Below are 24,849 nucleotides of genomic sequence, written 5' to 3'. Positions count from 1 at the left end.
TGATACTCACTATAATGCAGGTAACGCTCCAGAAATTACCCTCAATTTACAAAAGCCAATTTCAAAGTTTACATTCTGATTCCAGTTATATAACATTTTTGAAATGACCCTATTTCAAAAATGGAGAACAGATGAGTGATGGCCAGAGATGGGGCTGAGCATTGGTGAGGAGGCAGGGCCATTTTACAAAGGACAGTGGAAGGCTCCTTTTGTTTATTTATTTATTTTTTTTTGGTTTTTGGCCGGGCTGGGTTTGAACCCGCCACCTCCAGCATATGGGACCGGCGCCCTACTCCTTGAGCCACAGACGCCGCCCAGAAGGCTCCTTTTGATGGTGGTATTATTCAGTAGCTTTATTGTGGTTGGGGAACTTGAACCTATACAGGTGACAGGATTGTACAGAACTCAATACAAACTCACTGATGATCCGAGTAAAACTGGAGACGTGTTAATGAGACCAGCAGACTGTGTCAATGCCTGTGTCCTGGTCATGACACTATACCATAGTTTTGCAAAATATTATCATTAGGGAAAATTGGGCAAGATTTTAAGGATCCCTCTGTGATATTTCATATGACTATGTTAACTCTACAATTATCTCCATAAAATAAAACATATTAGTCCAATAGGAACATTTCTGAAATCATAGTTCTCAAGACTTTGTAAACCAAAAATAACTAAAATTTCATCTTCCCATCTATTGCATCTGTGGCTGCAATGGGCTCCTCTCTTGGGTGGGGGTGGGGATGCCCCCCACTCCAGGAAGTGGTTAACTGCATCCCTGGGGAGACCTCATCTCCAAGGACTTGCCTTGCAGAAGCCCTGGGGCTGCAGAACTGTTCTAACAACTGCCTACCGAAGGACTGACTCTCAGAGAGACAAACACCTGCCTGCTTGGGACCAAGTGGGCTGCAGACTCTAGACCCTCGTCCCCGGGTCCCGAGGCCTGGCCACCATCTGGCCTGTTTTCTGTGCCAGCTTCGAGGTCCTTCTCAGGGAACACCATTCTGTCACTCCCCGTCCATCACCCAGAGTGGCTCTGGCCTGGCAGGAAGCAGACCCCAGTTCTCCAGGCCACCTTTACACTCACAGGCATGAGGGAGCTGAGACAAGGCAGCCCGGCCACACTGGGGGCCTGCTGCCCTGATGGGGACTAGCTCCAAGTCTGGAACTATCCAGAGGCCCAGAAGAGTGGAAGGGAGTGGCTGCCCTCCCAGACCCCCATCTGGTAGCCAAGCCTGGGAAGTTTCTGGGTTTCTTCTGAGGGGGGTGGACAAGTCAGCAGAGCTCTGGTCCTGGGGACCATCCCACCTCCCGTTCCCCCTCAGCACCCCTGCCACACAGGGACACGCAGTGAGCCAGCCTGCAGTCCCCTGCAGTATGTGCTGCCTGGGGTGCCCACGAGGGAGGGGAGGGTGCCGGGGGGGCGCAGCCTTGCCAGCGACTCCAATGAGGGGGCGCCACACATCAAGGTGCAGCTCTCGGGTTGGTCCTCACTGCTGCTCGCTCCTCACCAAGAAGCTTCTAGTCGTGACTCCTCTAGGTGAGGAGTCCAGCTCCAAGGCCGAAAATGCAATCTCTGTTCCCCACGGGCAGATGTCAAAGCCCAGCACTGTGTTCTTCTTCACATTCTTAAAAGAATTCCTCCATTTTGTAACTGCTCACCCCTTAGCGATGTTACTTTGACCATTGTTCTGTAAACGAGACTTTACGTCACTGTGTTTTCACCTGATTTGATCAGTCTCAGGCCAACCAGGGATAGCACAGAAAAGGTGGCATAACAGGATTCAGCTTTCACACATTGAGCAACTGGTCTTGTCCTTTAAGTAGAGAATTATGGAGACTTTTTAAAATAAATCATGGTATGAACTTCTCTTTATGTTGATTTTCACCTGAGACAGCAGCATTTGGGTCAAGACCATGCGGGCGGCATATTTACTTTACAACCATCATTCATTCCTCCCACTGTGCCTTTGGGTGCTGGATTCTGGGCCAGGTGCTAGGGACACACAGGTGAACGGAGCACAGCCCCATTCCCAGTGAGCTCATCTTGAAATGACACAGGCTCCGAAACAAACAAGTACACTGTCTTCTGGGTGCCCTGCGTGCGTACGTGCACACGCACACACGAGGGTGCACACACGCGGTCTCACACACACACACAGGGGCACATGTGCACACACGCAGTCACATGCGCACACACGGGCACATGCACTCAAGGGGACGCGCGTGCACGCATACACACAAGGGTGCACACACGAGCACACGCGTGCACACATGAGAGGCACACACACACCAGGGCACACACACTTAGTATGGGGCCTAAAGAAAAGGATGACTTCTCTTCACACCTCCATGACTTTCAGGGAAAACTCAGACCACTTAGGCAACGCAGAAGGGGCAAGTGAACCGGAAAAGCAGCACATCTCAAGAAGCCGCCTGGAGCGGAGTGCAGCCGGGCCATGGCTCGACACACTGAGACTGCCTGGCCCCTTAGGACGCCAGCCCACGGTGCCTGAGACAGCAGCAAGCTCAGGCAGGGAAGGCATGGTCCCCTGGGGAGATCCGTCCATGTGAGAGCTTTGAGGTCCATGCTGTTGAAGATTTAGGTGACAGTAACTTTATTCTTTGTGGCCACTGCTGTTTCTCCATCAGGAGTTGGGTCCCTTCTGCCTCCCCGTTGCTGGAGGCATCACCAGCCATTTACATCTGCCCATTTGAAAGGAGCTGTGGTTCTTACCATGTCCACAGCACCAGGACAGGTAGGTTGGGAATTCTCACTTGTACAAATCTCAGTCTGCAGTGGGAGCTTTTACAATAGCTGCATCTATGATCTCTGATCCTGAGGCCAACACAATTGCACCCATGCCATGAACTTCACCTGCCACTGGGCTCCTGCCCTGGTCTCAGTGATGGGTGACAGTGTGGGGACTCCCACCTCAGACCTCCCAAGTTTGTTCCTACACCGCCCAGGCACCGAGAAGTGGAGGCTGCACACTTTGGCAGAGGCCCTCAGATTAGGGTTAGAAGCACTTTTATTAGGAGAGGCAAATATTCGAAACTTTCTTGCCAACTATAGTACTGAAGTTGTTGACCAATTTTTAACACTTTTTTCCCTAAAACTTTGTATACTATCGTCATATTTTTTCATTATTCAAATAAATTCATTCAAATCCTGGAAGTGGGAGGAAAAAGAGAGACTGTGGTGTCCTGGACAGCTAGGTGCAGGTGGGGATTCTGCCCATCATCTGGGAGGGACTGCAGGTTAGGGGTGCTCTGGCCACAGTTTTCTCTCCTGGCTGTCATTCCAGTCTGGCTGCCAAGAGTGAGGCAGGCACCACACTGTCTGCACCCAGAAAAAGAAAGAAAAATGGCAGAAGCTCAGCCCGTCAACCTGCTGCTGAGCCTGCAAATGCCTCCATGGAGACTAAACATTTCCTTAAAGAACAGAAACATTAGTAAGGACTTTGAATTACTAATGTGCCTCAGACATGTTCAAACCGGTGGTGCAAGGTCCTGTTAAGCTCAGACGCCAGCGTGTAGCTCCCACATCGCCTCTGTTCCTACCGACAACATCCACTGCCAAATCCTGGCCACGTCAGGGCCCACTCAGTGATATGGGGAAAGTGAAAGGTGTAAATGGTGGCGCCCAGAGATGAGGCTGCCAAGATGTTCAGGCTGAGTTTATCGAAAGGGAGGGTGACCCACCCAGACAGTGCGAAGATGGTGCCTGCATATGGGGGGGTAATTAGAGACCACTTTTATATGGGCAGTGGGGGATGGGCACATTCCCCTTGTCAGGCTTGTGTCTTTGGACCACTGCTGGGGGCGAGGGGTGGTGGTGGGGTAGCCAGCTCCTTTATCTCTGTCTTAGGAGAGAAACGGAGGAGGGGAAAGGGTTTGTGTGTGGCTGCCCTAGGCCCCTCAACAGATAGCACTTAGCTTTTCACACTGGTTTCCTCATCCACAGCATGGGAATGACCATTGTCCTGTTTCATGGTATGTTGTGAAAATGAAACAGGTGAGCATCTGAAATGTGCACGGCACAGTGCCGGGCATGCGGGACATGTGGTTAGTCCCCAGCCATTAGCATTATCCAAGACCTTGTGAGAGAAGATTGTAGGATGTCAACATTTCTTAGAGAACGGTAAAACCACAGCATGCTAGGAATACATTTCTGCTGACCGCACTGTCCTGCTTTGTCACTGGGACAACTGCACGGGAAACCTCACATCTTCTCAAGGTTTGGATCCACAGCGTGTGAGCTGTGCCTGCTTCCAAGGAGGGCTGGGCAAAAGCCCTTCGGAATGGTCTTGCCCTTTCCTGACGTGCACAGAAGTCTGTGGCGTGACTCCAACATGAAGGGTGGCTCCAAATCCAGCGGCCACATGGCCAGTTTGTTCTGTGCCCTCCTACCTGTCTGTATCCTCAGCTCTCCTCATCCCAGAGCAGCTCCTGGGAGCCACTCCCCCGCCCCCCCACACCCCTACACCCAGGTCTGCTTTCTATTTCAAACACACTAATCTTATCCCTTCTTGCCACAAGGCAAAACAACTGATCATATTCTGATGAATTGATTTGTGACAGCACAATGGCCAATGACCTGTCACAAAGTCGCCCTCCTCTGTGACCTGTGTGACAGGGCCTCCAGTTCTGCAGGTGTGCAGAGACCTGGAAGCCTTTGGTCTGTGCTGACCCATGACCTCTACCCTACCTGCCTGCTGTGCCCACCGGGTGGGGGGGGTGGTCCTGTCTTAGCCCAGGGCTTTGTCTTTTCTTACTCAGCATTTGAGTCTTGGGGTAAAATATGAGTTAATTCTAATCTACTGAGAAACCTGTTCCGACAGAAAAATGCCAGATCCACCATGTGTATAAGAGAGCTCAAAGCAACGGCGCTTCTGGAACTCAGACTGGGAATTGAACTTGCAGGAGCAGGCGGCGCGCCTTCCAACACGGGGGAGTCAAGAGACTGTGCATTCTTTGGAAGCAAGAGACGATAATATGTCCAGCACAAAATGCTACAAAGAAATAATGACAAGACACCTGGGAACTAATCATTCACAGAGTCATTCCCCACACGTAAAAATATTTTGGAGGCAGAAGATGGGGGATTGGGTCTGGCCCCTAGGGGTGGAGACGTGGAAGGGCTACACCTACTACCCCTCCCACTCCTGCGTTCAGGGCGGGGCCTCTTTCCCCAGGTGGTTGCCGGGTGTTTGCTGTGGGATGGCCTGACATCTCCCTGGGATTTGCATGGCCCCCTGGGGAAAAAGCCAAATGCACAGGTGGGAAAGGTGGCACCCGGGAGGCTCCTGCTTCTGTTCTTAGTGAAGGTGAGAAAGAAGCACCAAGGTCATTTAGCCCAGGGCCCAGCAGCCGGTCGGGGTCAGCGGTGACAGAAGCAGGCTGGGCCAGGTGTGCAGGGCGAGGGAGGCTTCTCCTCCGGCTCTGCTGCTGCTCCTGCCAGAAAGTGGAGCCCAAAAGCTGTCTGCTCAAGGCCACGTTCCCACGAGGGGTCCCGGGAGGACCAAGCTGTCTCTGTCGCTGCAGGAACCCAAGGTGGTGCCTTGTTGCTCACTGTTCAAGTTTTCAGGTCCCTCTAAAATGAGAGAGGTGTCATTGTTCCTAGCACCCCCACCGTCTCTCCAACACGGCCACTGAGTGGGCCCCTGAGTTTGCCCTGAGTGTCAGGCTGTTCTCCACCTGGGGACAGGTGGCATCTGATTGGGAGGCTACCAGCTCTGTCAGGTCCCAGACAAGTGTGGAAAGCCCCCAACTGGCAACGCCTCTGCACCATCCATCACTGCCCTGGGATGGTTCCAAAGCCCCCGTGTGAATCCTCCAGGTCTCAGCATCGTGTCCCTAGTTCTGGTCTGACTTGAAACAATTTCGTTTTATGCCCCAAGTAGAGATGGGGACAACAGCTGCATGGAGTGAAGGTGCTGCAGAGTAGCACTGATGCAGGACAAGGCCCCACGAGGCACAAAGCCCCAGGAAGGCCTCACTCTGCTGCCCAAGAGTGCGGACCCTGGGCGTGGGGCCACTGGTGGCTCTGTGGGGAGTGTGGGCTCCCAAGCACCAAAGGGGCCACATCATGGACACTTCCCAGCCACAGCTTCACCAGGACCCTGGAAACTATTTCCGAAACTCCCCTGGGAGCCACATGGCACAGGCCAGTGTTTCTGAAGGTGCACCCTGAAGTTCCCCAGCACCTCTACCACCAGGGTCCTCCCCCAGCCTTCCCAGTCAGACTCTGCAGGGAAGAATCCTGGAATCTTCCATTTTAAGAAAGAGCCAAGTTTGGGACCCACCGATGCTGCTCTGCAGCAGAGTCCTGCAGGGCTCAGCTGGGGGTCGGTCAGACTCACGCCCCGTCCCCTCAGCCTGGGGCAAGCCATCTTACTTCCACCTGGGAACTCACCCTATGTTCTTGATAGCTTCTTGGAAACTTTGACACTGAGAGAAATGACATATAATGAAACCAATTTTTTTCTCATCAGTGTTTTAACAAAATTATGTTGGAAGAAAGGACAGTATCTGAGGACTTGCTGCACATCGATTTGCTCATAAAGTCAAGGCTTCCAAGAACCCATCAGTGATGTTAAGCAAAGAACTGGCTGCATTTGAAATTGGTCCAAGGACTGATGTGAGACTCAGCTGGAGATCAACGCAGTAAATGTTTGCCGAGTGCCCAAGAGGAAGGTACAAGGTACCCTGGAGGCTGCCTCAATGGCCAGGCCGCCCCTCCCGAGGTTTCATGCTGCTCCCGAGCTGAGTATTATCACCTGCCCTTCTCCACCCACCTGCTCTCGCTCAGGACTCTGCTGGGCTGCAGCACTCACTCCTTTCCCCTAGTGCCCAGGGATCTCCTGCTACCCCAGGACTTCCCTGCCTGCTCAGGTCCTGCCAGGCCAGCCTTACTGACTAGGGCCCAGCAAGACCCCTCCAGGTAGCCCCCTGCAGCACAGTCTCCCAGGCCTCCCAACTGGAGATGCTCCACCTCCATCCCTGCAGTTCCTCAGCAGGTGTGCAGGGTCCTTACCCACTGGTCTCCCCCATCCACTGTCTCGGCCCCCACTAACCCTGTCCTCACACACATAGCCACACCCAGCGCATCCTGTCCCCACGGGAGCCCCCTCTCTGGCTGCCTCCTCCTCTCCCTCCTTGGAGAGGCTGGTCCATCCCTCCCATCCAGCCTCCTCTGGGTGGCCAGGCCGCACAGCCAGGGCCATAGCATGCATTAGCTGCACTCCATCTGTTTTCTGGCCCAAATGTCTGACACCAGGAATCACCAAATTGCTGCCTACTGACCCCACAATGCCATCACTCCCTGTGCGACCAGGGGCACACGTAGAGGTTGCTGGCTGTCGAGTGCCAGGGACAGCAGGAGCTGGGGAGGGCACACACCCACCTCCATCTGCTCATGGATCCAGTCCAGGAAGGAGGTGATGCGGGTATAGACACCAGGCTTGTTTACCTCGGCGCAGCCGATGCCAAAGCTCGTGGCTCCCACCAACTTCCACACCCTCCTCTCTTGACACACCAGGGGCCCCCCACTGTCACCCTGGGGGCAGGAGGGGAGCAGAGGTCAGGGGATAGCCAATGCCACATAGGGCTGCTAGTTGGTGCAGCAGGACCTCCCTCAACAATGTCACAGTGAACGACCCAGGTTACGGGAGGGAAATTGGGGCTCAAGGATGGCTTTGTTTTTATGTCCACCAGCCTTCCAGATGCTGGCATTTCCAGACGTGGGGTTCCCCCGGCCCCTCTGGGCTTGTCCCTCCAGCTGTGTCTCCTACCAGATTCTAAACGCTGAGCCCCTGGGGGTCGAGGGGGGCTGGCTGCCTGGGGATGCAAGAAGCTCTAGTGTTGGGTGGTGATGGAGCCCTTCCCACTGTGGCTCCCAGAGGCCCAGATGCACGGCTCCCCTCTGCACCCTGGCAGACCCCCCTGAAAACTCTGAGCATCAGGCCAGGAGCGGAGCATGCAGGACCCCGCCCCTGTGCTGCACCCCAGAGGAGGGATGCTGGGTAAACTCTGGCCTCAGCTGGGCAGGAAAGGGAGTGATATCTTGAGCAAATTTCTTCCCCACACCCTGTAAATTTACTTTTCGTCCAGTCACAGGGACATACTGGCAATGGCCTGTCCTAAGGGCCAGTCAACATGCCACAGCCTCACCCACCCCACAAGTCCCAGAGGTCCCCGGGGGCCCCTTACCTGGCAGCTGTCCACACCACCCTTCAGGTAGCCTGCACAGAGCATGGATGGGGAGATGATGCCACCATACACGTCCCTGTGGTTGCAGATCTTGTTGGAAATCAGAGGCACAGCCGCGTGGTTCAGGACAGGGGAGGCGTCACCTGCTTGGAAGCAAGGGTGGGAATGTGCAGTGAGGAGGGTGCCCAGCTCTGAGGACCAGGGGCGAGGGGATCAGCAGAGTGCCACCCTACATGACACAAGGGTGGGATTGGCCAGGCCCTGCCCAGGACATGCAGGCCAGGGCTGTCCACAGCATGGCAAACCCTGGCACTCTGTCCCTCGTAGCAGCTGTGTGGGCCACTCTGCCACTGGCTTTCCTAAGGTGCCAGTGGAGAGGATCGTGAGGCTAGAGGCCTGACCTACACCAGTGCATTCAGCTGTCAAAACAACCCTGGTGACAGAAGGGAAACTGAGGCTCATGAAGGCCACATACTCAGCATCTCAGAGAGCCTGGGGGTGGCCAGAAGAAAAGTGTCCTGACAAAGACATCCCCATCCCAGTCCCGGGACCTGTGGCAATGTTTCCTCACACTTGCAGGAGTGATGGAGGACACAGCTGTGTGAGTGGACCCCAGGAGACCACAGGGCTCCCTGAAGAGCCAAAGATGGAGATGAGATAACAGAGCAGAGACCAGAGTCGGAGGAGATGGGAGGACACTGTGCTGCTGGCCGACAGGTCAGAGGGCCGCGGCCCAGGAGCTGGAAAGGCAGGCGCAGACTCTGCCCTGAGCTGCTGGAAGGAGTGCAGTCATGAGGACAGACTCCACAGTGGCAGAGGGGCTGTGGGACCCTCCGTGGTGGGTAGAGCAGACACCAGAGAGAAGAGGAGAGACCTGCAGAGGGATCCAAACCTCCCAGGAGAAAGGACCAAACCCCAACCCAAGTCCAGGGTAGTTAGGATGACTGGTGGGCGGGGTGGTCTCTGACAAGAACCTGTGCGAACTCATCATGAGGGGATAGGGAAAGCAGGTCACTCTCTCCTTCCCACCACAAACCCTGGGCCAGCGCAGTGGCACAGAACTGGCCTTGGCTGAGTGTGTGAGCTTCAAACTATAGAAAGCTATGTGTCCCCCGAGCCAGGGTGGGCACCGCGTGGGTGTTGGCGAGAGTGGGGCAAGCTGGCCCCCACAGCCCCGAGCATCTGGCTGAGCCCCCAAGGGTGTTCAGGAGGGAGAAGGCTCAATTAATGTGTCTCAGGAGAAAATTACTGCACTTCCTACACTGGGTTGAACTGTGGGTCTCCCAGATGGGCCTATGCACCACTGTCGAGTATAATCGGCCCTGCTGTGCAGTTAAGGTAGGGACCTCAAGATAACATCACCCTGCCCTGAGGGTGGGCCCTAAATCCAATGACTACTGTCTTTATAAGACACAGAGAGAAGGGAGAAAGCCACATGAAGATGGAGATCGAGACTGGAATGACACATCTGCCTGCCAAAGACCACTGGAGCCACCAGGACTGGACCTGGAGCACAGTGGATTCTCCCCGAGAGCATCTGGAAGGAGCCACCCCTGCAGAAACCTTGGCCTCAGACTTTTGGCCTCTGGAACATGAGAGAATAAATCTCCATGGTTTTGAGGCACGATAACTTGTTAAAGGAGCCACAGGGACTAACACTCTCCCACTGACACAAAAACCCCAGCATCCTGGCATCTGTGCCCACACTGATGAAGGGACAGTGCAGGCCCCGTGTGCACCTGCTTTTGTTAACATCACAACTTCTGTTATGGTCACAGCAGCAGCATCCCGTTGGTTGCGTTTCCTACTTGATTTTCATGGGACACATCTTCCAAAGTCCCGAAAGGAAAAAATCTTTCATAGTCACGAACCTTGCCTTCTGAAGAGAGCTTGGGCAGGCAGCCAGCAGGGCAGGGCGGACAGAGAAGCCCCAGGCATGTTGGTGATGGCCTAACTGCAATTTCACACTGTCCTGGGACAATGGAGCCACAGTGCATGACCCACAAACACAGGGCAGTGCGTGAACAGTTGACACGCACCCTGGCTGGGAAGCCTGGGCTTCCCAAGGGCACCTCACATTGGGACATAGGAGGCCCTTCCTTTGGGGTCTGGGCTCCCAGGCTCAGGACACTGACCTCCATCCTCGGTGGCCCCCCATCCTGACGTCCAGCACACTTTCCCATCAGGGAAGCTCTCCTCCGAGTTGGGCAGGCAGATGGGCTGGATCACCTCTGTTTAAAGGGGAAATAACTCTCAATTCAACTGAAGTAGGAGCCCGAGGTGATTATCAGTGTTTGTGTCTCTGAGGACTACAAACTACCTCCCAAGGAAAGGCCAGCCCTGGTTTGAAGGCAGTGAGTGCATAGCAGGGCCCTCGCCCTGCCTTCCGAACCCTGGAAACTGCAGAGCAGCCCTCGGCCCTCAAGGAGAGGGAGTCTAGATGGACGCGAGTGTCTTGGAAAGGGCCTCGCAGGCCTCGTGGCTTCTGCAGCTGCCACTCAGCTCTGCCATCAGAGTAGGAAGCAGCCCAGGTGACAGGTGCACAAATCCCAGCAAAACTGTGTTTGCCCGGACGGGCCACGGGTCAGACTCGGCCAGTGTGGTCTAGACCGCGGGTCTTTGTGTTGCTTTACAGAACGTGGCTCCGTGAGTGTTCCTGTCGCTGCTGGCCACACCTACGGGTGGCAGGTTTGCCTGTGCAGGGGGCTGGGTCCCTTGCGCCTCCCCCAAAGGCAGAGCATCATGCAAGTGCCAAAGGCCCTTCCTGCAGTGCTAAGCTATTCTGGTAGGACAGTGATTGAGAGGTGGAGAAGGAATAAAAGGACTCATTTTAGTTTTCGTCAAAGTGCAAGAGCTGGCACCTCCTTTCCTATAACCAAACATCATTAATAACAGCTCGCAAACTCGCCTGCCGCGGCGAGTGCTCTGTTCCTCTGGAAATGTTACGTGTGCCATGTGATAAACCTCTGATGACTCTGCCAGACTGAGCCTGTGGCCAGTCTCGTGCCAGGATTCTGCTCCAATAAGACGAGAATTCTCCACATTTATTGTGCCCTCTTGTTCTCCAAGCTGCCTGTCTTCCTAATTTATTTAAGAGGAGGCTCAGAGTGCTTTGTCTGCATCTACAAAATGTTTGAAGGTGCTATGAGGTGTGGCTTTTCTGGTGGTTTTGTAACATCTAGAGAACAGGACTTGGCTGTTTCTAGAAATAAGGCCATTTTGAGCCTGCTGAACACAGAGGCTGGTAGGGAGAGAACTTTCCTAGAACCTCCAGGGAGCCAGGGCTGCTGGCAATTTACAGCCGCTGCCAGCTGCTAGCCTGGCCGCTGTTTCCCAGCCATGACCGAGACTCTGCCCACCCTGCCACATGGAGACACCAGGCAGGTGGGTGGCGTTGGCAGAGGAACCCCACAACAGCATGCACTGGGCAGGGACACTCTTCCCCCTCAAGGCCAGTGACTCTCTTCCAGAACCTGGAGGCACCAGGAAGTCTGGCCTGAGGAAGCCCCCAGGGGGCAACAGCAGGAAGAAGGTGGCACAGGACCAAAACAGAACGCTGAAGGCTAAAATTAAATTCTCATTGGAAGCACGGCCAATAAAACTAAGCCAGGATCTATGAACTGACTCTAAGCAAGGTAGGCTAATGTGGTGGCTCACACCTGTAATCCCAGCACTTTAGGAGGCCACAAGGCAGGTAGATTGCTTGAGCTCAGAAGTTCAAACCAGACTGAGCAAGAGGGAGACCATGTCTCTACTAAAAACAGAAAAACTAGGCAGGCATAGTGGTGCATGCCTTTAGCCCTGCTACTCAGGAGGCTGAGGCAAGAGGATTGCTCAAGCCCAAGAGTTTAGGTTGCTGTGAGCTATGATGTCACGGCACTCTATCCAGGGTGACAAAATGAGACTCTGTCCAAAAATAAATAAATTAATTAATTACTTAAAACATCTGCTGACACTGAACTTTTATATAGGACTCAGTATCTGCTAACATAACACCCACATTTTCCAGGATACAGTTGAAAATTACTTATCATATAAGACCAGGAAAATGACAACTTCAGTGAGAAAAGATATTGAATGGATGCCAAGACCAACAAGGGCCAGATGTTAGAATTGTCTGGCAAGGATTATAAAGCAGCCATTATAAAAATGCTTCAACAAGTAATCACCAACTCTCTTAAAACAAATGAAAAGCAGCAGAACCATGTGGAAACCCAGGCATACCATTGAACATGAGTGGCCCGGCCAGCTTCATGAGGGCAATGTCATTGCCCAGCCTCTTTGGCTTGTACTTGCTGTGGTAGATGATTTTCTCCACCAAGTGGGAAGGGGCTGGGCTGTCCAGCAAGGACACGAGGCCCACCTGGATGGTCCATGACTTGGGGAGGTATAGGCTGAAATGAGATAGGCAAGGGGCAAGTGCTGGGAACTCAGCCATCAGCCACTGACCCCAGGCATCCTGGGAGTGTGGGAAGATGGCCCCATCACCTTGCCTGTCCATGCTGGATATCAGACCCTGGCTCCCGTGCCCTCAGAAACACAGACCCACACCCATGTGTCTCTTGGACGGATATCACTCTCCCCCCTCCGAGGTCTTCTCGACATTTGAGAACTGCAGGGGGGGCTTGTGGGGGCTCATCCCCATCAAACAGCAACCAACACAGAAAGAGGTAAAAGTAACAGGGTGAGCTGTCGTGAGTGGAGGTCCTCGCTGTGTTTTCCTACACTCTAAGCTCCCGAGGGCATAAGAAGAGGCCCCTGCCAGCCCACCCTGCACCACCTCACCCTGTCTCAGCCACGGCCCAGCCTGCTGTAACTAACTGCAGGAAGGACGGGTCCTCTTATCTGATGGACCCCTGCCTGAGAGCCTCCTTCCTCCTCTCCTACCTCCTGTGAGTCTAAGATCCACGTCTGCTCACTCTGCCGGCCTACATAATCTCACAAAAGCCCTGACCCTGAGCAGGTGCAGCAATCTGGGAAAATGCTCTGGAGACAAAATGGGACACGGCACGGCCCCCCATCTCCTGCTGGAATCCCTGCAGGCTTTGAAGGTGGCCCAGCCTCACCTTTTCCTATATGTGAGGTAATGTCTGATGGGGCTGGTGACTGTGCACCTGGGGTTGACCACGGATGTACCTCATCTGCCTTATAACCAGGCACATTTACAGACATGACCTGCACATTGGGGCCTACGCAGCCCACGTGTGAGCTGGGATGGCACACGGAGCCAGCCAGTCTGACCTCATTGCTCTGCAGGCCCTGCCCAGGCTGTAGTTTTCAGTAAGATTCTGAATAAAACCAACTTTAATTCTTTAAAAGCTCAGTTTTTCTCTTAGTTCACACTTTTCTGTATGAGCTATGCATCTAAAATCCTTAAAAAGAGTTCAGGGTCACCAGTCACTACAAGCTGATATGACAGGCCTGAGGGAGAGGGGCAGCCTCTTCCCCCAGATGTCACTTGGTGGTGACAGACCTGCCGTGCCCACCCACAGTGCAGGAGCTGTGCCTGCGAGGTCGAGTTCAGGGGCACTCACTCATAGACACAGTGTGCAGCGGTGACAATCCACAGTGGGGTAATGACGGAGCCTCCGCACAGGTGGTACCCCTGGAACTGAAGACTGACCTGCCAGGGCCACTGTGACAGCAGGGACTCATTCCCACCGATGATGCGTGAGCTGTAGCCTCTTCTCAGACCACAGACTGCAGAAGAAGAACAAGGGCTCGCAGGTGGCCCCCACAGGCTTCTCTCTCCCCCGTGTCACTGCCACCTGCCCAGAGCTCTTGGCAGCCTAAGGTGAGCACTGCAATGGGGCACTCTGGGGCAGCGGTGGCACAGACCCAAGGGGGAACTCAGGGCATGGCAGAGGGTATGGTGGGAAGAGGCCATCAGAGCAAAGAGCAGGCTGAGCGGGCCACAGTGCCTGGTGCTGACAGCACCCATGCCCGCCCCTGATGATGACAACACCCAGAGTGTCAGCCAGCTCCACATCACCACAGGTGCTGACGGCGCCTCCCTGACTTCTGCAGACCTGAGCCCCTCCTCGTGAACTCTGCCCTCCCTCCACTGGGAACAGGGGCAGTATCCAGAGGCCCCGGCCTGGGCGCGCTTAAGGAGAAAGTGAAGGAGACATAGGGTGTTGGGACCTTGGCCCTGGCCGCTGTCTCCCTTGCCCGTTAGGTGAGGCTGACACTCCCCCCTCCCAGTCAGATGGGTGCACCGCGTTCCCACCCAGAGCCTGGGAGGAAGGGACTCAGAGCAGTCCTTGGCAGGAGCTGCAGGTGGGGGGCAGACATCTGGGCACGCCCTCGCTTCCATTTGATTTGATTTCTGTCTCTCAAACTCTCACCTGTGCACTTCAAGGTAACCACGTGACCGGAGGCGCACTCCTCCCTAAAGAGGGAAAAAAGTAGGCTGTCTGAACAAAATCTGAGGCCTATGGAACAACGTTCCTTTTTTACTTAATCTTGGAGTAAAAAAATAAATAAATAAACTCTATTCTTCTCACTCTTGAATATTGATTAGAGTTTTGGTCTGTATTTTTTGAAAAAAAAAAGCAAATCATGAAAGTGAGGTCACGCAATCATTGCAAAACACGCAAGTCAGAGAGAAGTGGTGTGTGTGATGGGCTGTTTAGTATTCCTAAACTTCATGTAGCTAACAATAAAAGATGAAAGAGACCTGTAATAGAAACACACATGGTGTCATTTGTATGTGGATTCACCCCAAGATTCTTCACATCCTGGTCCCTGGGGACACCGAGTGCCCAAGGGACAGTGTGGCAGGCTCTCCAGGGCCTCTTGTGGCCAGGTTGTGTCCCTCCAGCCTCCCAAGTCCAGCAGGTGACCAATACCAGTCACAGCATCACCCGAGGACTTACCTCACATACACGGAGTGATGTAAGGCAGTCACCTTGTCATCTGGCAAAAGGTGGTTGATGGAGACAAAGTCCTCCTGGAATTGCTCCTCCAGGGACCTCACTCTGAGGCTATCGGAACTGACGTAGCTGTGAGCACATTAGAAGCGCAGACCTGACGTGTTAAATCTGCTCTTTGAAGCATGGGGGTCACACTTGGGGGATGTCACACTGTTCCTGCCAAACTATCAAAGTCTCCCTTTTGCCAATAGAATGAAGTTCCCTCGCCTCAGCTGGGCACCCCCACCTGGTGCTGTCTGGAATGTTCCACCTTCTGGCCCCCGCACCATGGCTCAGCCTGGCCCCCTCCCCCCATGTCACAGCCACACAGCAGGGGGACCACTTCCTGAGACCATGGGATGGGCTCCTGCCCTAACACATTGGCTCAAACAGCCTTCGAGGGGCCTGAAGCAAGTCCCAGGAGAGCTGGCCAAAGAACTAGGTGTGGTGCTGTCAGCCGGGCACAAAGCAGGGATGTGCACACCCCCAGTACGGGTTGGGGGACAAGGGCTCTCCTGGTCTGCAGGGCTGCTCGAGCTCCCCCACGGGGGTGATGAACCCACCAGGAAGCACTTCAGGGAGCGCCAGTGCCCTGCAGGTGTGTGACGCGTTAGGAAGTGGGTCTTCTGGAGGGCAGGAGGGAAGGAGCTGTGACATTTTTAAAACATCAAATAATTTTGGGGGAGTCGAGAGATGGAAGGTGGTGAGTCAGCAGCATTTTCCCCTTTCTTTGTGGAATGAACACAGCGTACCACAGCTGCTGTTCCACCAGCCGACATGCAGCCTATTAGCAGGATTTCACCAGGACACACTGCGCACAGGGGACAGGGAGTGTGAGGAATAAACGTTCAACCACCTTGGATTGTTGAGGGGACCATGATAGAGGCCGCAGCATGACTGGCAGGGGACTGCTCGACTCACTGACATGCAGGTGACTGAGAGAAAGAGCCACCCATGCCCACCTCTGGGCAGCTGGCCCTGGTGAGGGTGGCAGGTCAAGTGCGACAGCTGGAGCCCAGAAGCTGTCCAGGTCTCATTGTGGGTCACTATAACCACAACCACAGCCACACCACACAGTGTGCTCCCAGGCGCCGGCTCGTCCCCGCGCACAGGGTCAGTTGACCTCAGGAGCCTCTGAAGCTGCCCCACGTCACCCTCTTCTTGAGGGAGCAAACAGGAGCACAGTGCCTAACGTGGTGGAGCCTACACCAGGGTTTAAACCTAGGTCCCGGGCATGGCAGTGCTTTGGTCCTTGTGTTTCTAAGGCACTGATGTCTGACATAGGATGTACTAGAGCAGAGGAGATTAAAGAAGAATTTAAGGGAGAATAAGCAAACTAGAGAGAAGTTAGTCTTAGAGACTGAGGCCTCAGGTAGGAGGGAGTGAATCGGCCCCCATGAGAAAGCAGGCAGGGGTGGGGGCTGGCGGACGGCTCTCTGGGCTCTCTGGAAGGAGCACCCTGGGGTCTGGGCTTGGTGCAGGAGCATCTGGGAGTGGCCCCCACCACTAGGTGGACCCCCAATCCTGAGTTGGCCTGCTGGGGTTGGGGCAGAGAGGCTGGCTGAGCTGCTCTGACAGCACAGCGGAGTGTCCTCGGGGCCTGTGCTGCCTGGGGGTGGGCCGTGCTCCCGGGCACAGCTGGGAAGGAGGAGGGACAAGGGCCCTCCCCACAGGCCCCAGTGACAAGCTGGGCAGGGAACAGAGGTGCCCAACGAGAAAGCTCTTGGCTATATGCAACTGGGTGTGTCTGAGTGCCTGTGTGTGCCTGTTGGTGTGTATCTGTGTGAGTCGTGTGTGCATCTGTGTGAGACGTGTGTGTATCTGTGTGAGTCGCGTGTGCATCTGTGTGAGACGTGTGTATATCTGTGTGAGTCGTGTGTGTGCATCTGTGTGAGATGTGTGTGTATCTGTGTGAGTTGTGTGTGCATCTGTGTGAGACGTTTGTATCTGTGTGAGTCTTGTGTGCATCTGTGGGAGATTTGTGTGTATCTGTGTGAGATTTGTGTGTATCTGTGTGAGTCGTGTGTGCATCTGTGTGAGATTTGTGTGTGCATCTGTGTGAGACGTGTGTGTATCTGTGTGAGTTGTGTGTGTATCTGTGTGTCGTGTGTACATCTGTGTGAGATTTGTGTGTATCTGTGTGAGATGTGTGTGCATCTGTGTGAGTCGTGTGTGTATCTGTGTGAGACGTGTATCTGTGTGAGTCATGTGTGTATCTGTGTGAGTCGTGTGTGCATGTGTGTGAGTCGTGTGTGTATCTGTGTGAGACGTGTGTGCATCTGTGTGAGATTTGTGTGTATCTGTGTGAGACGTGTGTGCATCTGTGTGAGTCGTGTGTGCATCTGTGTGAGACGTGTGTGTATCTGTGTGAGTCGTGTGTGTGTATCTGTGTGAGTCGTGTGTACATCTGTGTAGACGTGTGTGTATCTGTGAGTTGTGTGTGTGCATCTGTGTGAGACGTGTGTGTATCTGTGTGAGTTGTGTGTGTATCTGTGTGAGTCGTGTGTGCATCTGTGTGAGTCGTGTGTGCATCTATGTGAGACGTGTGTGCATCTGTGTGAGACATGTATGTATCTGTGTGAGACATGTGTGCATCTGTGTGAGTCGTGTGTGCATCTGTGTGGATGTGAGTAAACCTCTCTTTGCTCTGAGGAGTCAAGCCTACATAAGTCTTGAAGGTGCTGGTGTGAGTGGTTTGCTGTCCTCGTTGAACTTGAACACAGCTGATGTCTGAGCCCAGGTTGGCATGGAGTGAGAGGGACGCAGGTCTCGGGGATTTTGGGGTGTGGGGGTGATTTCACCAGCTTTGGGGGAAGACAGCTGAGAATGTGACGCATTACGTTCGAGTGCTGAGACCCCATAGGAGTCAGAGCAGTGCGGCTTTCATGACCCCATTTCCGTGGGCACAGAGCAGGGTGCAGAGCCAGTGTCCTGAGCTCCCAGATCACAAGCAAAGGGCAGCAGGACTGTGTCGTGAGAAGGTCAGAGCAAGGAGCCAGGAAAGGAAAAGCACTGGATCTGGGCAAAAATGTGCCACTTCAGTGCAAAAACTCACACAAGCCACACCAAATACTGGAAAGTGCGATGCCCACACAATGGTTCTATCTCCCACATGCTGCTGAGCAGCTGTTTTGAATGACTGTGTTTTCACTACATTTCTGACTTCTAACAACTGGCCTGTGGGGCTCCTGGGGAGGTTGCAGGGTCATTGAAGTGACCACCAGGACCGTGCGGACGGTGTCCGGGAAGCTGCTTGGTAAGCTGCAGTGAGAAGCAACTTTGAAGTGCTTTATTGCGTGTCCACACCCAGGGTCCTGCCTGCCGTGAGGACCCCCACCCATGCCATCTCTCCCGTGGGCTTGAGCGTGTCCCTTAGCCTGTCTGGGCCTTGGTTTGCTCATCTGTGACATGAGGAGGATGTTGAGCGCCACAGGGTGGCCACAAGGATGGGATGTGGAGATGTGTCGAGGCCCCCAGCAGTACCTGCTAAGTGGCAGCTATCCTTTCTCACCGTCCCTCTGGCATTTCACCCTGGGATGGAAATGTCCTTCAGCTTACCTTGGAAAACCCAGCTGGGCGCAGGCGACTTTTGCGTAGTGACCCTTCCAGTCATCAGAGCACATGGTCCTCCACGAAGCAGCTGTGAACACCTGCAGCACGGCGCGCTGACCGCTCACCCGGACTGCCCAGTGCCCAGGGAGAAAGTCCCATGAGTGGCCAGAGGAGCCCTGAGCCACAGGCCAGCTCTAACCCTCCTCTGCGGAGCCGATCCACTCCCCTCACAGCGGCCAGGCCCCAGGCAGGAGAGCTCTTACTGCCTGCACCCCTGCTGGACTTTGCGGTGCTCTCAGCTTATTGCCCACGTCATCCCCCCACGTGAACTGAGCTCCATGTCAGGGCCCTCTCTGAACGCCCAGCCCAACATCTCTTGGGGTGAGTGGTCACTGAATCCCAGGGGAGGAGAGGATATGGTGACGGCAACTAGGACCCATTCCACAGGCGGGAGGGCCAGGTCTGGGCCCTGCTGCCTCCTCCCGGCCCCCACACCGAGGACCTTACCACAGCGGTATTCATCCTCTCCATCTTTGCAGTCCGAGACTCCATCACATCGAGCTGTCAGTTCAATACACTTAAAGGACGAGCGGCACCTGTACTTCCCAGAGCAATCAAAGTGGACTGAGAAAAGGGAGGAAGGCGGGGATGTTGGGGAACGTCTCAGTGCACAACACGAGCAACTGTCCACCTGCTGCATGCAGTGAGTACGGCCATCAATAATGAAGCCTGTATTAAAATCGCAACCTGCCAGCTGCCTATTTCCTCCAGCCAAGTTTCTGTTCTGAATTCCAAGGGGTGGGGCCGCTGTGCCCCAGTTCATCTTAGTAAGTGGCCTGGCTGGGGAGCCACAATTCAAGGTGAGTTTAGACTCTGGAGGGCTTAAGGTCGAGGGAGAAACTTCATGGCAGGGAGTCCTGACCGGGCATGGCTGGGCCACCTGTTTTCTCTCAGCCTGGGCAGGAAGTGAGTGAATTGTGGCCCACGCAGCTGGCAAATGAAGTTGATCTGTGGTCCAGTTATTTGAAAGAGAAATTGTTCTCTATGAGAGACCCTCCATCAAATGACCCACTTTCTCTAAAGCCACACACACCTTATCGTAACAATAGCCGGGGTGCCTGGCGCCACATGAATGGGCCTCTTTGTCTCCTCCCCAGGCCGGTACCCTACTTCCCACCCTCAGATCCTATTTCATCAGCTGCCTTTGGATACTTCTAACCAGGCAGGCTCCTCGGTGACTAAGCTCCAAACACAGCCAACAGCCTCTGTTTGTCCCAGGCTGGCTGTGCATTCACACTGGCAAATAAAACTCAAAGTCAGCAAACCAAAGGATGTTTGCCTCCAGTAATTAAGGCTGGGCCATAGCGAAATGCTGGGCTGAGGGCACGCTCGTGAAAGTTTAATCACTTCAATCGGTATTTGAGACCCTACTAAATAATGAATTGTACTCACTGCCCAGACCAATGGCCAGTGCTAATATCAGCGCGATGATCCCCATGACAATGATGGGGAAGAACTTCAGTGGCAGCAGCGACAGGATCTGGGCAGCGACTTCATCTGCATCTGAACACCAAAGAGGGGGAGACCAGAAAGCCACTCAACTTGAGTAGCATGACCCTTACTCCCCACTGTGCACCTTCTCGCCCCTCTGGGCAGACAGGCCCAGCCAGAAAGAAGTCGCCTCCACCAAAAGGCACATGCTCTGGAAACTCTGGTCACTTTCTGCACCTCTGACCCAGTTCTGCCCATCCTGGGTTAGGGGTGGTGCTATGGGCTGAAGGGTGTCCCCCTGAAAGATATATTGATCTCCTAACTCCTAGTACCTCACTCTGCCATCATCCGTGGAGCTGGGTTGAGGGTCCTTACACGGTAAGCAAGTTATGATGAGGCTGTTAGGGTGGTCTCCAATCCCACGGGACTGGGTCACTTATAAAAAATGGAACTTTGTGCAGGGAGACACATATGCAGAGAGGGAAGGTAACGGGGAGATATGCAGGGAGAAGACAGCTGTGTGAGGACGGCGGCAGGGATCCGGGCGATGCGCCCACACGCCCAAGATAATTAGCAAAACGCCAGAGCCAGGAGTGGAAGGAAGGACCCCTTGGGTGTTGGGGGACTGTGGCCCTGTTGGCACCTTGGATTCCATACACCTGGCCTCCAGAACCCAATGAGAATAAACTTCTGCTGTTTTAAGTCACCCAGTTTTGGGGACTTTGTTTCAGCAGCCCTAGGCCATCAATAAAGAGAGGTGAAGAGGGGACTCCAGCTACCAAGAAAGGACCTTTCCAAGAAGAGGGTGCCGGCAGAGGGGTGCTGGGGTCTCCCAGAGAGGTCACAGGGACAGCAAGTTGGCAGACCATTCTCTACAGATCTGTGCACAGAGAAACTAGATCATCGTGCCAAGAATGTGTGTACAGCAAACGGCCTTCGAAGACAAATAGTTTCTCTCTCCGAAGCAAGAGGCAGGTTTATTTACTGTCCAGTTTAACAAATGGAAGGTCTTCCTCCACAGCAGAGTCCACAAAGTCTGCCTGCGGCCCCACTGTAAAGGTGAAGGTTCCCTCCATCCTGTGTTACTCCGCTGTGATACCAACCGCCTGCGTGCACAACGCACACGCGGGCTGCCCCACAGGCCTCTGGAGGGTGGGACACAAGGACAACGGGCACAGACGGGACACTGACATCACCTGCTGTACCGTGTCTCTGACCCAGGAGTCTCGCATCTTCTCCTAGTCTCCATGAAACCGTGACAGACCAACTTTATGCTTGCAAGTAGGGTAGCATCTCAGACCCTTCCCAGTTCTTGCCTTCACAACCAGGCAGATTTGGGTAGAAAACAATACGTAAGGAATATTAAGATGACCAGAAGAATAAGCCTCTCGGGGCAGCCAGGGGACTTGCACTGGTATCTTTCCTCTCAGGAATAACAGACCACTTCACATAAATTATCTAATCAATCCTAAAATACATCTATACCTAGATTGTCTTCATTAAAAATTAGGATGGGTGGGATCCAGAAAGGGGAGACAAGTGGCCCAGCCTGGGGGCTTGCACTTTCCCTCTCCTCCCAGCCCGGGGCAAGCTGTGCTGGCCGGAGGATGATCTTCCCACAGCTATCTTTGGACCCTACCACTTCCCTCTCTGGCAATAAAGAATGCAACTGTGAAATGATCAGTGTCACGTGAGGCTGCCGAAAGAAAAGAGAATCTGAGGACAAAAGCAGTAAGAAGTGGCACGGGAGGAGAAAGACAGCAAGGGAAGGCCGGGGGAGGTGGAGGAAGGGAAGGGAGATGCGGAGGTGCCCACCGGGATGCAGAGGCCGGAGGGTACAGAGCGAGAAGGGGGGCCACGTCTCTGTCTTAGGACTCATGGCTCACGTGGTCTGTCCAGGCTGTGTTTCTCAGTGCCCGGGACAGCACAGGGCACACAGTACCCCTGACAAAAATGTGTTATATGAATGAATGACACCGTGATAAAGAAGGTTGTTTCAACTCAGGGTCAGAGGCTGAGTCCTCTCAGGACAGCCCATCCGTGGTCTGGAGCCAGGAGAGAGGCATCCCTTCCCCACCTGCATGCCACAGCCTACCCTGGCAGGACCTGTGTCAACCCCACATTCTTTTCCAAGGACACGGCCACCTCCATTTCACTCCTAAAACTCAAAAGGATCCCTAAAAATGACCTTTTCTCAGCTGCTCTGTATCTAAGTTAGATTTAGGAAATGACCCCAGGTTATAGAATCAAAGATGGGCGCTTCATTGGAAATTCTGTTATCAGTTTCCTTCTGTGCCCTGCTCCTCTGCCTGGTTTCCCTGGGGTGCAGCAGGGCCCACCCCTCCTCTGCCCTGTCCTGGGGGCTCGCCTGGCATAGGAGGTGAAATGCACGGCGTCTCTCCAAGAAGGAAGGCAAGTGACAAACCAGCACAGCTGGAGAACGCTACCTCTCTGGAAACGAGAAACACGTGCATTAGAAACACTATATACCAGCTTCACAGCGGCTCGTCCAAAGTGAAAGGAAACAGCCGTTCCACCCACAGTCCACAGGGCTATAAATTGTGTAAACTTGGAAATATGTACCAGAAAGCTCAGAAACCAATGAAATTTTTGACCTGCCAAATCCATTTCTAGGAATCTATCCTAAAATGTCAACACAGACGTGCACAAATTCCTACCTGTGAGGACACTTGAAATGGTGGCATTTATAACATTTATAAAAGTGACCAGAAAAAGAGGAGTGAGGAACCAACGGCAGATGCGTACGGGGCCCATGCAACCCCCTTCTGTAGAGGGGAGAGTGGACACAGGCCAAGTACCCTTTATTGGAGACGCTTGGGGCCATCCGAAATCTGCAATGCCCCAGCGAGCGTTTCCTTAGAGTCAGGCCAGCGCTCAGAAAGTTTCAGATGTTGGAGTATTTCAAATTTCAGATCTTTAGATTAGGAGTGCTCAACTTAAACTTTAAATCTGGGCCCATATGTCTGTCCCAACTACCCAGCTCCGCTGTTAACGGCCTGAAAGCAGGTGTGGACAGCGTGTGAACAGATAGGTGTCTGTGCTCCAATAAAACTGATTTGCAACAGCAGCAGTGAGCCAGACTTGACCCATGGGCCACAGTGCATCAACGTGTAAAAAACATCCAATTATTTAAGGCCATGGAAAATTGAGAACCATATTGTTAGATCTTTTAAAAAGCTTCAAAATAGTGCAAATTTGCATATGCTGCTTCCAAAGGAAAATACAGATACACAGAAAAAGGCAAGAAATCAAAGAATAAAGTGCTGGGAAGGCTATGTCTGAGGAAGGGTGCCATTGTGGGTAATTAAAAATCCTTTAATTAACCGCATTTTCTAGATTTTTCTAAGGAACACCACATTGCTTTATTTATAAAAAAAAAAAAAAATAGTTTTTTAAAGTCTTGGTCCTTCCCACTACCAGGAATTAAATTTATAGAAACAATAAAAGAAATTAAGAGAAAGGTGTATCACAGCACTATTTATATTCATGTTATTTATATCATAAAATAATAGAAACAATTATAGGCCAAATGATGATCAAATGACACATTCACTTGATGGAATGTTTGTGACACCAAAGAAAAAGATATTCATAAAAAGCAAACAGCACACAGGACAAGGCTGGTCTATTGCTGCACCGTGCAGGAAACTACGCTCAGCTAGGGAGAGATGGGAAGGAACAAACAAGGACACACAACCAGGTAAGTTCGGAGAGTCAGGTGATTGCTGGATTGTTTGTTCTTTCATTGAAATGTATGCTAGTTTTGAGTCATATTTTAAAACTGTGTATCTTTTTACTTACTTGAAACCTCTTTCCCACTTCCCAGCCTTTCCAAACCTCCTCCATGTCATTTGCCAGGTGGTTTAAAAGGAATCGTTAAGGTGGCCCCACCTCAGTAGGGCGCAGCTGCCACCGTGCTCCTTCCCCGGCCAGGGGGTCAGTGCCCCACTGCATCCAAGCCCCTGGTTTCTGCAAGCCCACAGCTCACTCTGACCAGTCCTGGTAGATCCAGCCAGAAAGACCCGCATGTACTGGTTGCTGTGGAGTTTACTGCTTTTACCAGGCCCTGTGGCTTGTTTACAAAACCAACTTTCCCTCTGTTAGTTGCTGGGAACAACTCTGTCATCGGCCATTGGATTTTAATCTAGGCATCAGATACCTTTGGTGATAGCCAGTTTATTTTTAATTTCCTGAGAGGGCTGGTGGCCACTGCGTCCCAGGACTTCCTGAAAGACTCAGAGAATTCCTGACCAGGATCTGACCTCCTCTGGGACTCACCAGGGAAGTTGTGGAGCCCCACGCTCTGAAAATCTCCAACCAGAAAATAAAACAACTGTCTTCAGGGAGGCAAGCAAGGGGCTGAACAGAGCAATCCCTTCACCCCCACGCCTTCTCCCCCTGAGTCTGCATATCTAAGGAAGTGGGTGCCTGGCCTGTGGGATACGGGCATTGGAGCCATAGTTCCCCAGCAGAGACACTGAGCCACAGTCCTCATCTAGATGGGGGTGGGGCAGAGGTCATGGGGTCCCTCCTGGCTCCACCTACCTGGTGTAACCGAGCTTATTTTCAAATCATCAAGGCCAAAAAGCGATCGGAAGGAGAAGGGGGCTTCGGCGGCAGGAGGGTCGTTCTCCCCCATGGTGACGATCTCAGG

The 24,849-nt window shown here is 53.3% G+C and overlaps 1 protein-coding gene across 1 annotated transcript; it reads right to left on the bottom strand.

The window, feature by feature from the left end:
* Positions 1 to 3,265: 3,265 nt before the first annotated feature.
* Positions 3,266 to 24,849, bottom strand: TMPRSS3 (transmembrane serine protease 3). The gene is made up of 12 exons (XM_053565793.1): positions 24,741 to 24,849; positions 20,136 to 20,246; positions 19,191 to 19,307; positions 18,690 to 18,813; positions 15,096 to 15,221; positions 14,565 to 14,608; positions 13,752 to 13,917; positions 12,442 to 12,611; positions 10,353 to 10,448; positions 8,218 to 8,360; positions 7,412 to 7,564; positions 3,266 to 3,346 (listed from the first exon to the last, which is right to left on the bottom strand). Exons 1-12 carry the CDS (start codon positions 24,832 to 24,834, stop codon positions 3,266 to 3,268), a joined length of 1,425 nt encoding a protein of 474 aa, XP_053421768.1. The 5' UTR covers positions 24,835 to 24,849.

This window comes from Nycticebus coucang, chromosome 16 (genome assembly GCF_027406575.1).
Source record: "Nycticebus coucang isolate mNycCou1 chromosome 16, mNycCou1.pri, whole genome shotgun sequence".
Lineage (NCBI taxonomy): Eukaryota > Metazoa > Chordata > Mammalia > Primates > Lorisidae > Nycticebus > Nycticebus coucang.
Note: the sequence above shows the minus strand (reverse complement) of the source record. Positions and strands in the feature narration are given on the sequence as shown.

Coding starts and splice junctions, on each gene's coding strand:
- TMPRSS3 (XM_053565793.1), bottom strand. CDS start 24,834: ATGGGGGAGAACGACCCTCCTGCCGCCGAAGCCCCCTTCTCCTTCCGA. Junction 14,609..15,095: donor CATCACTCCGTGTATGTGAG/GTAAGTCCTCGG, acceptor TTCCCTCTTTAG/GGAGGAGTGCGCCTCCGGTC. Junction 12,612..13,751: donor GCTGCACACTGTGTCTATGA/GTGAGTGCCCCT, acceptor ATCTCATTTCAG/CCTATACCTCCCCAAGTCAT.